This window comes from Erigeron canadensis, chromosome 1 (genome assembly GCF_010389155.1).
Source record: "Erigeron canadensis isolate Cc75 chromosome 1, C_canadensis_v1, whole genome shotgun sequence".
Lineage (NCBI taxonomy): Eukaryota > Viridiplantae > Streptophyta > Magnoliopsida > Asterales > Asteraceae > Erigeron > Erigeron canadensis.
In genome coordinates this window covers 31,623,960-31,637,765 of record NC_057761.1, presented here as the reverse complement: position 1 = coordinate 31,637,765, position 13,806 = coordinate 31,623,960, and the positions used below count along the sequence as shown (strand labels likewise).

Sequence of the window (13,806 nt, the reverse complement as noted above, 5' to 3'; positions counted from 1 at the left end):
TCTTGTACCATAGGTTGTCGGGAACACTTGTCAAGTACGGTAGACTTATTTGATGATTCTTGTGCACTCCATTGAGGTAAGATACACTATTTGACACGCTGAGGGTTCAACAAAAACATAGTTTTCATATAATAACTTCCCCAAATGGTATCTTGTTTGCTTATGAGTATTCGGGATTATACGGGAGGTGATATGGGTTATGTATATGCATATTGAAGCCTGAAATGCTACCTTATAGATATGTGACGTTATGACATGATATGAAATGCTTTGAGTTGTTATGAAATACATTATGAAATGATCTATGTTATGCAATGAAAGATGATATGTAATGATATGCTATGAAATGTCATGCAATGATATGATATGTAATGATATGATATGTTATGAAATGTCATGCAATGATATAAGATGTAATGATATGCTATGAAATGATATGTAATGTCTTGAGATGAATTGAAATGTGATATATGTTGATGATATGTGAAATGTGCATGATTACATGGCTTGTTTATCTAGTTCACTAGACTTATTAAGTTGCCATGACACGTGCACATAAAAGGCCCAAACGTAAAAGATGATATGTGATGATGTTTAGGTAACGTGGACACCTAAACTATATGTGATGTAAACCGAGATCGTAAATGATGTGGGAAGTGTTAAGCTTAACCCGTACTTGCCATTGCCCGGCGGGTGCGTATATGTAGTTGCTTGGGTGGCTCCTTGCAACATAATTACGTGCTTTGAGTATCTCCGGGTGGAGTGATTACCCACCAATGTCTTTGAACATACGGACTACTCCTGCATTGGCTTGCCATTCCTTAACGACATTGATGGACCGCCGTACGGCTTATCCATCTAGTCGGGTGTAAGGTTCCCTGTTAGGTCTTATGACCGCCTACGCACAAACTTACACCTTATATGTGATCAATGACTTATGTCACGCCTAATGAAAGTGACTTAGGTCACACTATACGATGATGCTTATATGATATATGTGAAGTAAAAGATGACTAGGCACATCTAGGGTGATTCAACCTATTATGATGATATTTGATGCGATGATATGTTGTGGATGATGTGATGCTTTGATGTGATATGTGCCTTAATGATTTCATACGACTTTTATATAATGTTTTAAATGGACAAACGTTTTATAAGTTATGTGTTATCTTACTTAGCTAATTCATTAGCCAACACTTGCTCTTTTAAAATGTGTTGTTCCCCCAGGTCCAACATTAGTGAGTAGGTAGATGTGAGAAGACGTGAGACATGGGTAAATGATCTTGAAGTTGACTGTAGTTTACCCATAGTGGTTGCTCGCTTTAGATATTTGCTTTATGTTTAGATAATAATGACTTGTATTGATAATGTAGTCGATTGTTTAATGTTGGGTAACCGATGGCTTTCTATTTGAACTTATTTTGATGATATGGCTAGAAACACCATTTAATGAATAAACCAAACAGATTATGCTAGTTTGGACTTTTAAAGTTTACTTCTGCTTTCTTTTGACGTCGTTAGGCGAAAGTTTTTAGAAATCCATGTTTTTAAATGATGGGTGTTACAGTTATCTAGGTCGCTTGTTACTACTTTTCCTTATTCTTTTGTTGTCGGGTGTACTCAACAGACAGTTTCTAGAGAACTAGGTGTATAGGTTACCTTTGTCGTTTTGTGAGCGTTTTTGTGAGTAGACTAAGATTTAGTTTAGCTTAGCGGCCTAAGGTACTTTGCTCCGTACATTGTTTAGAAATAGTTTAATCCCCTTAGCTTTTAGTCAATTCGTATGTATAAGTATGGTCGTCTTGGCGGTTTACGTTCCTCCTGTCTGAGCTCCTTGCTGAAGACTTTGTTTGTTATGTTCCTACATTTTATGCTGTTATTTGTGTATTATGGTTGCTAGAGTTTATGTATTGTGCTAAGGTATTGTTAGGCTGTACGTTTGCTACCCTTCCCTACTCTTAAGGTAGCCATACCCAGAGGACCCAGCTGACAGGTATATCGTCTTATCATGTTCTCGACAGACAAGTATAAACACTTTACCCTTTTACGGCTTTTACATCTTCTTGACTGGAGGTCCTTATGGAAGCAGTCTCTCTACCTTTGGGTAGAGGTAAGACTGTCTACAGCTCACCTACCCCATACCCCGCTCAGGGATTGGGTACAGTTGTTGTAATGTATGTAACCGGATAAACCTTACAAAATGATCGGTTACTTAATTTGTACTCCATGTCAACTGCCATATAGGCTTATGTTGCCCAGTTTCCCTCCCATTTTTCATCCCATATATCTTCCGCTTATCATTTCTCCCCCTATGTTATTTTCCCTCTACCACACTTTTCTTCTTTCCCTCCACCACACTTCTCCCTTTCCCCATCCACTTATCTCCATGGCTGCTGCTTCTTCTTCTTCAATAAGTACCTCCCATGTGTATATGTATTGTAAATGTGGCCAAAAGATGAACATTCTAACAGCTTGGAAAAGGAAGAATCCAGGTAGGAGATTTGTCAAGATGCCCAAAAGTAAGTTCATTTTCATGCATTCAACAGAATATATGTATTGCATCATCTATATTCCAACCCAGATTATAAAGTAAACTATCATTCATTTTCTGATTTAAGTGAAAAGTAGTACATGTATCAGTTTTAGCTTTATTGATGAAGAGCTACCTAGTTTGTACTACAAAAACTTGTTTGATATTCACTCACAAGCAGTCGAACAGTTGGAAGTTAAACCTACAATAGGGGTTGAAGATGATGATTCCAGTGTCAAGTTGTTAAAGAATGAGTTAACTGTAACAAAGTCAAGGTTGAATGTGTTTGACAAAGTGTTGTATTTGTTGGTTGGTGTAGCAGCAATCCTAAACTTTTATGTTGATTTATATAGATAAAGACGAATCAAAACCCTAAATTGCCATTGTTTGATTCCAGGCATGTGTGTATGTGTGTGTGTTTGTCTTTGACTATGAACCCCGATATATATAAATACATATAATATATACATACATGGTACAATGTGAGCATGACCTTAGGTTGATGCGAAATGGCTTGCAGAAGGAGTTGCAATTGTACGGCCTATGAAAATTTAGATAATAGGGGAAGTGGGTGTTTGTTGTGGTTTGGTGAGCTTATGGATATCAGAGAATGAATATGATGAAAGGCACAATCTTTACATAAGAATGGCTGCCTCTTAATTAGCAGGTAGTTGCCTTTTGATTTAATAATTCCCTGGTCCTGTTTTCCTATTCTAGAGTCATTAGGGTGGACGGAGCGCGGTGAGGAGGGGAGTGGTGACTAGCCGGTGACCGGTTGGAACACCACTCGGACCCTTAGGTACCTAATGAGTGGGAGTAAAGTGGTCACAACCCTCCCCAGTTTTCTCACTCCCTTCTTTATGTTATTTTGTCTCTTTATATCTTGTCTTTTTCAAAGTTGGAAGAGAATGGAGGAGAGGTGGTAAAGCATTTCTTGCGAGTGGGGATGGGGTATAGAGGGAAGAAAAGGTGGGGAGCTATGTAACATCGAAACGGGTACCACAAAGGGATACGGGAACGGGGAACAACAAAACTAATAAATCCAAGATACGGGTACATCAGAGATCGGAGATACAACAATAAAAAATATTTTTAAAAAATAATACCAGTAGCATATTGAGTTTGTATAGACAGAGATTCGAGTTTTGAGAGATTATGTATAATTGTATATGTATAATTTTATAATATATGCTTGATTAGTGATATTAATCGAATGGTTACTAATCGGTTTTGGAATAGAAAAATCTGATGGTGATTGATCGAATTGTATAATATAGTCGGTTTGGGTTGGGGGATCGTAATATGGTAGTCAGTTTTTGGAGTAGAAAAAACTCATTAAAACCCTAATATTAATTAGAAATGGTATGTAAACTTTAAAGAAACGTTTCACTATGGAAACTTCAAGGAAACGTTTCATACGCCTTTTGTACGTGTTTCCGTTCCCATGGACTTTCAGAAAAGGGCAAGCCTACCTGTTTGGAGTTTTCGTGCATCATAGGGTGGGAGAAATGAGGAGTGGTGAGGCACTTCGCCCACCCTTAGAGCTTTAGATGTCTCTCATTTTCTGGGTCATTTTAAGTTAATTTGAGATTTATCTTCTTGTAGCCAAAGCATACTGAATTTGATGACTCGTTATTGGAAGAAAATTATACATCGTAATTTAGCTACAAGAAGAAGAAAGGGGTGCTCACAGTCGTGCTCTCAAGTACCGCAGTTGTGCTGTTACTTTGGTTTGTAGTCACGTACGCATGTAAGAAGATAAGACCTTACATAAAACGAAGAGGTAACATATTTTAGTTTTAATGCTAGAACTGAAACAATGGCAACCGATTATAACTTTTGGAATATTCTTGCAATGAAGAAATATATAACATGTTAAATTGGAGTCTGGGATGCACTTAATTAAAAGAATAACAGTGTTCAGATGGAAGATGCTGATGACTTGCCTTTTTTTAGCCTCTATGAAATAGCTAAGGCTTTAGTATCGATAACAAGATGGAGAAGGGGGCTTCGGTATTGATACCTTATTAGAAACAGCGAGTCAGCGACAACTATGATTATGCATCATGAATCAAAGGTTTAATATAAACTTAACACATATATAAGGGGGCGTTTAGTTGGAGAAAACCCTCTTAGTTTCCATTTTTGTTTTGCAAGAAAACATTTATAACGTAACATAAAATGCGATCAAATCACAGTCTTTTAAAAAAAATTGCAAAAAAATAGAAAACACTATTTTTCAGTTTTCATTGGGAAGTTAGAAAACATTTTTCTTATAGTTTTGCATTTTTCATTTTCCATTTTTCAAGTATTAGAAACCTCAAGTTATATTAACTCTTATTCTTAATCTATCAGTTTTCTATAGTTTGAATATCTTAACATTTCGTTCACATGCCTTACAGACCCAATGGAATATGCCCGCTTGACATACTGTATTACTTTGACTCGTTAATATATGCCCCGGCCCCACCCCTAAAACAGCAGTCCGATACAAGTTTAGCCACCTGCAGTTCATCACTATCTGCTTCGGGTTTGTTCCATAATCCTTGCATTCATCATCAAGTGTTAAGAGTAAAATCACATATTACAAGAAGATGATCTAATAGTAGTAAAAGATATTAAAAAAAAAAAAAAAAAATCTAAATCATATGGGGGTTTCAAACCGTTTTGGGTTTGGTCAAACCCGGTTTTAGTCCCGTTGATTAAAACCGGTTCAGGTCGGGTCGGCCAAAAACATATTTTGGGCATGGCTAGTCTAAACACTAATTCCAGCAGGCTTCCAGCCATCTTGAGCACTCGTCATATTAGGCAAAAATTTTGCAATAAAAACCAATAACTTTTGAGTCGAATAGAGTAAAGCCTTTCGGATTGGACTGACCTCACAACACTCTTTAAGAGAGACCATATATCCTTTGATGGAACAACTTTTATTCAACTCAAGTGCAAAAAGTCTCAGGAAAAGGGAGAAAAATGACTTCCCTGTTTATAATTTGTGCCAAATAAATTGTAATACAATGGAAATATATCTTTTTCACCTCATGCATACTACAATAAAGTTGTAAGCCTATAGCTAGGTATAAATAATACCCCACTAGTGATGAGATAAATAAATAAAGTTATAAGGAAGTAAGGTGCAATACTGCAATTTAACAAACTGAAATACAAAGAAAATACTATTTCATATTCCATACATCTTATACTTAACATATGACTTATATGAGTCTTTAGTGGTGAAATATTACTTAAATTCAGGTATAGATATATAAATTAATGTTTCGAAACTATGCTAAATCATAGCCATATTTGATTTTCCTTATATTTTATATTTAAATTTACTTTATATATTTTTATACTTAAATATATAAGATTTTCTTGGTTACATATCTAATAATTTATTCTATTTTGAAAATATTATAAACATCTCATGTGGGTCATAGCGTCCTTATAAACGCGTAGCGATATTTTCACTTCGGTTGAAATTACGATGGTGACATAAGCCATGAGAACCTTCACTGGAACTTTTTGTCAGGAGTCGTGACTCTCGAGCTATGAAAATGGATCTCACCTTTTCTCTCATATATTCCCTTCGTCCCAATTTAAATGTCCTATTTTGATTTTTGAAGTAATTTTTTTATAACTTTGACCGTAAATTGTTTCGTGTGTGTAATGTCATAATTGATGTAAAATATATGAATAGATTAAGCTTTAGATGTACTTTTCTTTGATATAACTTTCATTAACTATTATATTATACAAACAAAAATACTTACGATCAAAGTTAAAAAAAAAAGACTTGACAAGTTAAAATTTAGACATTTAAATTGAGACGGAGGGTATTGAAGAATGTAAAATAATCTAAGATAAGAAATTTCCTGGACATATTCTCCACATGAAATAGTAGATGTGTTTTTGGACGTATTTTCTTATGAATAAAGTATATAAACATTTCCATGAAATAGTAGATATGTTTTTGGACGTATTCTCTTATGAATAAAGTATATAAACATTCCCGTACATATTTTTCAGGTGAATTTAATACATAATCTTTTCCGATACTTTTAAGTATATATTTGTTCATTAGTGCTCTATTGTTCGCTCGTGTTCCCCGTCAGAGAATTAGATTACATTTTCATATCCGTTTGAATTGAGTATGGGGATCCTTATCGGATAATCTGGGTTTTCTTTCTTAGATAAATATAAATTCATAAAAGTAGAAAATAGGTAAAAGTTATGTAGTTCGACCTTTTCTTTAATAAAACGAGAAGGTTATGGCGATGGGTGGTGGTGGCGACGATGATGTCTATAACGGTGTGGTTATTAAAGTGAAAGTAATTGATGTAAAAAGTGGTACTGTAGTTATATTAAGAGTTAAAAGATGTATTTTGTAAATAATCTCATTAAGAGTATTACAATTAATTAAACATATTAGCTGAAAATATTTAAAATGAAAAAAAGAAAAGAAATAGTTTGGATTGATAAGGTTGGAAAATATTTTATAGATATTTTGGGTAGATACGATGTGTGAGTTAATAATGTGTTGAAAGTTAAGGGTATTTTAGGTATTTTAAAGGTAAAAAAGTAAAAATAAGGGAGGGATAGTTTGTTTTATAAAGGAGTATAGATATCTATCTATAATATAACTAAAAGAGGAGGTTGGGGGTATACTTAGCACCCTTAATCCCCTTCCTTTAGCTTAATACTCTCTCTTTATTAATCATATATCTTTTTAATATTTATTTAATAAAAAATGGCCGACCTTTAATAAAAAAAATCTTATAAGCCAACACATGTTAACCATTATGTACGACTCCGTGTTGTGAGCAACCCGAAGAAAATCAAAACGTTCGAGATGGTCTTTGTTGATGAATTGTTATGTATTTTTCAACTCTACACTTTTTATTTCTCTTTTTATTTAATTAAAGTTGAAAAAAAGAAAGGATAAACTAAAATCAATATTTATACGGAGTTAATTTTCATATGTTTCTTCTTTAGCTTTCGTATTAATTAAGTTGTGATATTGGTAATACACTTTTTATTTTTATTTAATTAAAGTTGAAAAAAAAAAGTAAACTGAAATCAATATTGATATGGAGTTAGTTTTTATTTGTTTCTTCTTTAGCTTTCGTATTCATTAAGTTGTGATATTGATTATACACTTTTTGTTTCATAATTATTATAAGACTTATATATCTAGAGACTACTCTATTAATGGACGGGTCTGAGCACTAGTAGATATGAATATATTCATATATACAAACTAATATTTATATAAAGTAATTGATATATAAAGTGTGATACATAAATGGTTTTAAATAAGGGAAAGGTTAGGTAAAACATGTAGTACCTATCTTAAGTAAAGCAGGGGGTGATTATGTAAAATTCATGAGGAGTTTATGTAAAATTCAGGGGGTTATGTATGCTTATTAAATTCAAAAGTTTAATATATAACTTTTTTTAATGTAAACTTAGGTAAAGTTTACAGTACATATCATTTTCCCTTTAAATAAAGTGGTTTAAAATTAGAGTGAGCCCTAACATAATATAAAATTAGACCACACTCCGCCGTCTCCCGCCGCTGTCAAACAACCACCGCCGGAACTACTGTTGCCGTTGCTTCTGTTACCAACACCAACGGATCTTAGTGTGTGTGTTTATGAGAATTTCGATTCGACTGGAATGGGGTTTCATTGTTAATCAGGTATAAGATATTATTACAGTCCTATAGTTTAAGGATAATTGTTGGCTAAATTTTAGGATTATTTTCTTTTTTTAACACGTGGCAGTCAATGGCAACTGTACACGTAAGCATCTCGTACGGTTACTCGATTTGAACATTTCTATGCACAGAATCTCAGTTAGTTCACATTCCGAGAGATTAAACCCATAGACTTAATCAACAAATATGAAAAGTAGTTTCCAAATGACAAATAATGGAAAGTTGACCCATGAGCTTATTATATGTTTCACCTTTCCTCAAACACACATAAAGAAAAATCAACTATGGACATACAATCTATGTTTTTAATATTCTTTGTTGTACATGTACTATTTGTTCACTTGTCAGATTCTAAAGCAGTAGACAGCATTTATGCAAATCAAGCTATCAAAGATGATGGCAATTCAATTGTTTCCCGCGGTGGGATGTTCAAGTTAGGATTTTTTAGCCCCGGAAAATCCAAGTATCGGTACGTGGGGATATGGTACAATAAGATATCAGTTTGTACACCTGTATGGGTTGCAAACAGGGAGAAGCCGATTGCTGGTAAAACGGGCATCTTCATGCTCACTCATGAAGGAAATCTGGTTATTTTGGCAGATGGTGAGAGTCCTAAAATCTGGTCATCCAATACGACATCTTTGAGTATGATCAATCCAGTTGCACGGATTCTGGACACAGGGAATCTTGTTCTTTGGGACAATAGGAGTACCAATCAAAACCCGATTTGGCAGAGTTTTGATTATATGGGTGACACATTAATTGCAGGGATGAAATTAGGAAAGAATTTAAGAACAGGCGTAGAGTGGTCCATGACATCGTGGAAGAGTCCCGATGATCCTGCTAAGGGTCAATTTGTACATTGGGTAGACACAAATGGATATCCACAAATGTATGGGAGGAAAGGTAATGATTTGAGATGGAGAATTGGACCATGGAATGGTCTCGGAAATAGTGGCCTTCCTAGTGACACTCCAAATCCATTTTACACAATGGAGTTTATTGTTAGTCAGGAAGAAATATATCATAAATTTGAACTTAAAACTTCAATGATTCAACTCATGCAATTGACATGGGACGGGATAATACTGCACATGCAATGGATAGAGCGACTGCAACGGTGGGTTGTCTATACAGATGTTGGAGTAGACAGTTTTAATCGTTATGCAGTATGTGGTCCTTATGGAAGTAATAACATCAATAGGCGTCCCCTTTGTGGTTGTTTGGTTGGTTTTGAACCAAGACTTCCAGATGAATGGAAAGCATCAGATTGGTCGAGCGGATGTCAACGAAAAAGGCCTTTAGATTGCGCAAGTGGAGATGGCTTCTGGAAAATATCAGGAGTGAAACTTCCAGACACACGGCAGTCATGGTACAATGTGAGCATGACCTTAGATGAATGTGAGATGGCTTGCAGAAGGAATTGCAGTTGTACAGCTTATGCAAGTTTAGATATTAGGGGAATTGGGTGTTTGTTGTGGTTTGATGACCTTATTGACATCAGAGAATATGATGCAAAGCACAATCTTTACATAAGATTGGCTGCCTCTGAATTAGCAGGTACTTGCTTTCTGATTTAATATGTGTTGCTTTAGCCTTAAGATGTCTCTTGTTTTCTGAATTCATGACTCTTTATTGGTAGGAAATAAAATATCGCAATTTAGCTACAAGCAGAAGAAAGTAGTGATCTCAATCATCTCAGTTGTGCTATTACTGTTCTTTGCAGTCGTTTACAGTTGTAAGAAGAAAAGACCTTACATGAAACGAAGAGGTAACAAATTTTAGTTTTAATTCTTTTAGAAATGAAACAGTAGTGATTAAGGTTGTAAAACTCATTTGGCTGTACTTCAGAGAGGTCAGAAATTTTAAAATAGTAATGATTAATGAGCCTAGCTGCCTAGGTGGGGAGTAATTGGATTGTTAATATTTCAAACTTATGGTATGTTTAGAAACATTAACACGATTATTTAAATACTCCAAACTAAAATTTAGCTGAGTTTTTGACCAAGTTTGACCGAGCTAACACCAAGTTAAGGCCGAGTTTTTACAGAGTATGACCGACTTATAACGAAATTTCGACCAAACTGATTTTTCGGCCAATCCAGTCGCGTAGAGAGTAATCGCCAATTACTCAGCCTTGTAGATCGAAATTTACAACACTGAGTTACTAACTTTTGGCACATTCTTGTAATGAAGAAAAATCTAACATGATGAATTGTAGGAATCTGGGATGCACTTAATAAAAAGAATAGCAGTGTTCAGATGGAAGAAGCTGATGACTTGCCTTTTTTTAGCCTGTATGAAATAGCTAAGGCTACTGAAAACTTTAGTATCAATAACAAGATTGGAGAAGGGGGCTTTGGTCTTGTTTACAAGGTAAATAGTAATACCTTATTAGACGCAGCAACAATATTAGTATGCATGAATCAAGAGTCTAGTATAAACTTGACCGACATATAAGAATTCATGATCTTTAACCTCAGGGTGTGTTGGAAGGCGGACGAGAGGTAGCTGTGAAAAGGCTCTCCGAATCATCCAAGCAAGGGCTTGATGAATTCAAGAATGAAATTATGTGTATTGCCAAACTTCAGCATCGAAATCTTGTAAAGATTCTTGGATATTGCATTCATGGAAATGAAATGATTTTGGTTTATGAATACATGGCTAACAAAAGCTTGGACTCATTTCTATTTGGTTTAGCTCTCTGTCTCTCTCTATGATTTCACACTATATATTCACACTTGTAATATTATATGCTTAACTAAGCAGATGATTTTTTTTGTTAGACGAAACCAGAAGTTCAATGCTTGACTGGCCTTGCCGTTTTCAGATTATCCATGGGATGGCTCGAGCTATTCTATATCTACATCAAGATTCCCGCCTTCAAATCATCCATAGAGATCTCAAGGCAGGCAATGTTCTGTTGGATGCTGACATGAACCCAAAAATCTCTGACTTTGGCCTTGCTAGAAAGTTTTTCGGATCTGATGATACTTTCACCAAGACAAAGAAAGTGGTGGGAACATAGTAAGAATTTGAAACCGTTATCTTTTAGATTAATTTTTCAGTTCATTTTCTTTAAGGAAAATTGAAAACAAAAACCCATGCTACTTTGCTGCAGTGGTTACATTTCTCCGGAGTATGCAGTACATGGTAAATTCTCCACAAAATCCGATGTATTTAGCTTTGGTGTTTTGGTGTTAGAGATAGTAAGTGGTAAAAAGAACAAAGGATTCTCTCATCAAGATCACAGTGACAACCTTCTCGGACATGTACGTTTAACTATTGTCTTTGCTAACATAGCCCTCTGTGAGTATACTTATCATGATATGTTGGGTCTTATTTAGGCATGGAGACTCTACAAAGAAAACAAGTCAATTGAACTCATCAGCAAGTCTTTACGTGACTCTTGCATCATATCTGAAGTGCTGCGATCAATACATGTTGGGCTATTATGTGTGCAACATCATCCAGAAGATAGACCAACTATGATGTCGGTGGTTCTGATGCTCGTCAGTGAGGGTGTGTTGCCTGAACCTAAACAACCTGCGTTTTTCACAGGAGAAAGTCATGGGGAAGTTCGGTCCATGTCATCAGCTGATGAATACACGATAACTCAATTATATGGTCGATAGAAAGCACATGTTAATGACAAATTTACAAAAACAGTTTGTAAGTAACATATTAGCTTTGTTTTCATTTCTTTTCATTCAATCTTCTTCCATATATAATTGCAGTTATCACTTTTTTTTTTTAATTCAATCTTCAAACTGTCAGCAAAAGGGGGAGAATGGCTTCTATTTTTATAATTGTTCTAAATAAATTGTTATACAATGGAAATATATCTTTGTTCAACTATTGAGAATTATCTTTTTGCCATAATGCAATCAAGTTGTAAGCCGATACAGATAGTGATGATATAAGTGAGGTTGTGAATAAGTACGGTAACTAAAGTCAAAAGAAAATACTCTTTTATATTCCATACATCTCACTTAACATATTAGCCTTTAGTGGAGGAATGATTAATCTATAAAAACAGAAATTCAAGTAAAAATATAGTATAAGTTAAGGTATAGGAGCTATGCTATATCATAGACATATTTGATTTACAGTCATCATATTTGATTGTGTGTAAATGTTAAACTGATGATATATTCTTGTACATGTAACTAAAAAAGGAGTCTTTGACTCAAATGGCTGTAGATCGACTAATTACGTATTCCTGTGATGGTTGCTTAACCTTTTCCTAGCCACCGCAAAATGTTTGTCTAATGGAGTTTAAACCTGAAACTTCTTGTGAAGGTTTCGGTAGATCAAATTGCTAATCATATAAGTATTGTTAGTAGCTAATAGGTGCAGTCCTAGGTAGTCCGATTTAAAACCCTATTATAGCCCAAAAGATTAACTTGGGCTGACATATTCATCTTGAAAGCCTAGACAGGCATCGACATGTCTCGGTTGTTGGCCCAGTTTAAAGTTAGAGCATAAGCACCTTTTTAAGGACGCAAAATCACATTAACCTTCATTATAATGAGTTTTAGGTTGTTATGGACGCAAATTCACCAATAACATCTCCTTTTTCCATAATAAATACAAACCCATACGCATAAACAAAACACAAATATAAATGGCCACCGAACCATGTATGCAGAACGCCAAATTGGAGAGGCGATCGACATGGTAGATAGGGCAACAAAGAACCCCCACATCAACTTTATAATTTATATGAAACATGCATGGAAATAATGTATTTTAATTAATAATTTACTAACAGACTTTTGGGTTCAGGCGTATCAACCTTGCTTTGAAAGTTAGTGATAAAGATTTAAGATTAAAAAAATGATAATTGATCACCCCTCATCTATTATAATGAGCCACATTTTAAATAACCCAAATAGATTTCAGTTTATGATTTAATACATCTTTATTTGTAAAATCGTTTGACACATTTTTCGTGGTTTCCATAAGTTAGTAGATTATTAGATAAAGTTCTTTTTATAGTTTTTTAATCCTCCATGCGAATTTAAAAAAATTGGCCACAATAGCTTAAAATAATGCCCATGCAACTCAAAATATCCAAACTTTGATTTGAATTGATTAATAATTACATACATCTGTAATTTGCCACATTAATAGGAAAAAAATAATGCCCGTGCAACTTAAATATCCAAATTGTAATTTTGATTGATTAATAAATACATATATCTGTAGCTTCTTTATTTTTTTTTTTATGTATTATTATATTATATGAGATTACGAGATATTGAAATAGACGATAATTGTTAATTTGTTTAATATCATAAACAAACAATAGATGAATGCGTGAGTAACAGTTAAGGGACTGTTAAAGGTTTTTTTTTTTTTTTTTTTTTAATATATATAATCGGAGAAGGGCAATGAAATGAAAAGAATTCAACCACCAATTAATTAAATTCAAAGGTTATTTATTTGACTTTTTTTTTATACCATTTTTTGATTTGTGCGCCTCATCCTTACGCAGGGGTCATATTAATCTTCTCTGTATCGTTCCAATTTTATCAGATGCCCCCAAAGGGAC

General features: G+C 34.4%; 1 protein-coding gene and 1 non-coding gene across 2 annotated transcripts; one reads left to right on the top strand and one right to left on the bottom strand.

Moving 5' to 3' along the window:
- The first annotated feature begins 6,801 nt into the window (after nt 1–6,801).
- LOC122589958 (G-type lectin S-receptor-like serine/threonine-protein kinase At4g27290) lies at nt 6,802–11,963 on the top strand. Its single transcript, XM_043762290.1, has 8 exons — nt 6,802–6,880; nt 8,598–9,809; nt 9,892–10,020; nt 10,471–10,625; nt 10,733–10,943; nt 11,036–11,276; nt 11,371–11,521; nt 11,597–11,963. Exons 1-8 carry the CDS (start codon nt 6,802–6,804, stop codon nt 11,882–11,884), a joined length of 2,466 nt encoding a protein of 821 aa, XP_043618225.1. The 3' UTR covers nt 11,885–11,963.
- A 1,740-nt stretch (nt 11,964–13,703) lies between these two features.
- On the bottom strand, nt 13,704–13,806 carry LOC122586201. Its single transcript, XR_006321907.1, has one exon. It is a non-coding gene; the product is annotated as a U6 spliceosomal RNA (small nuclear RNA).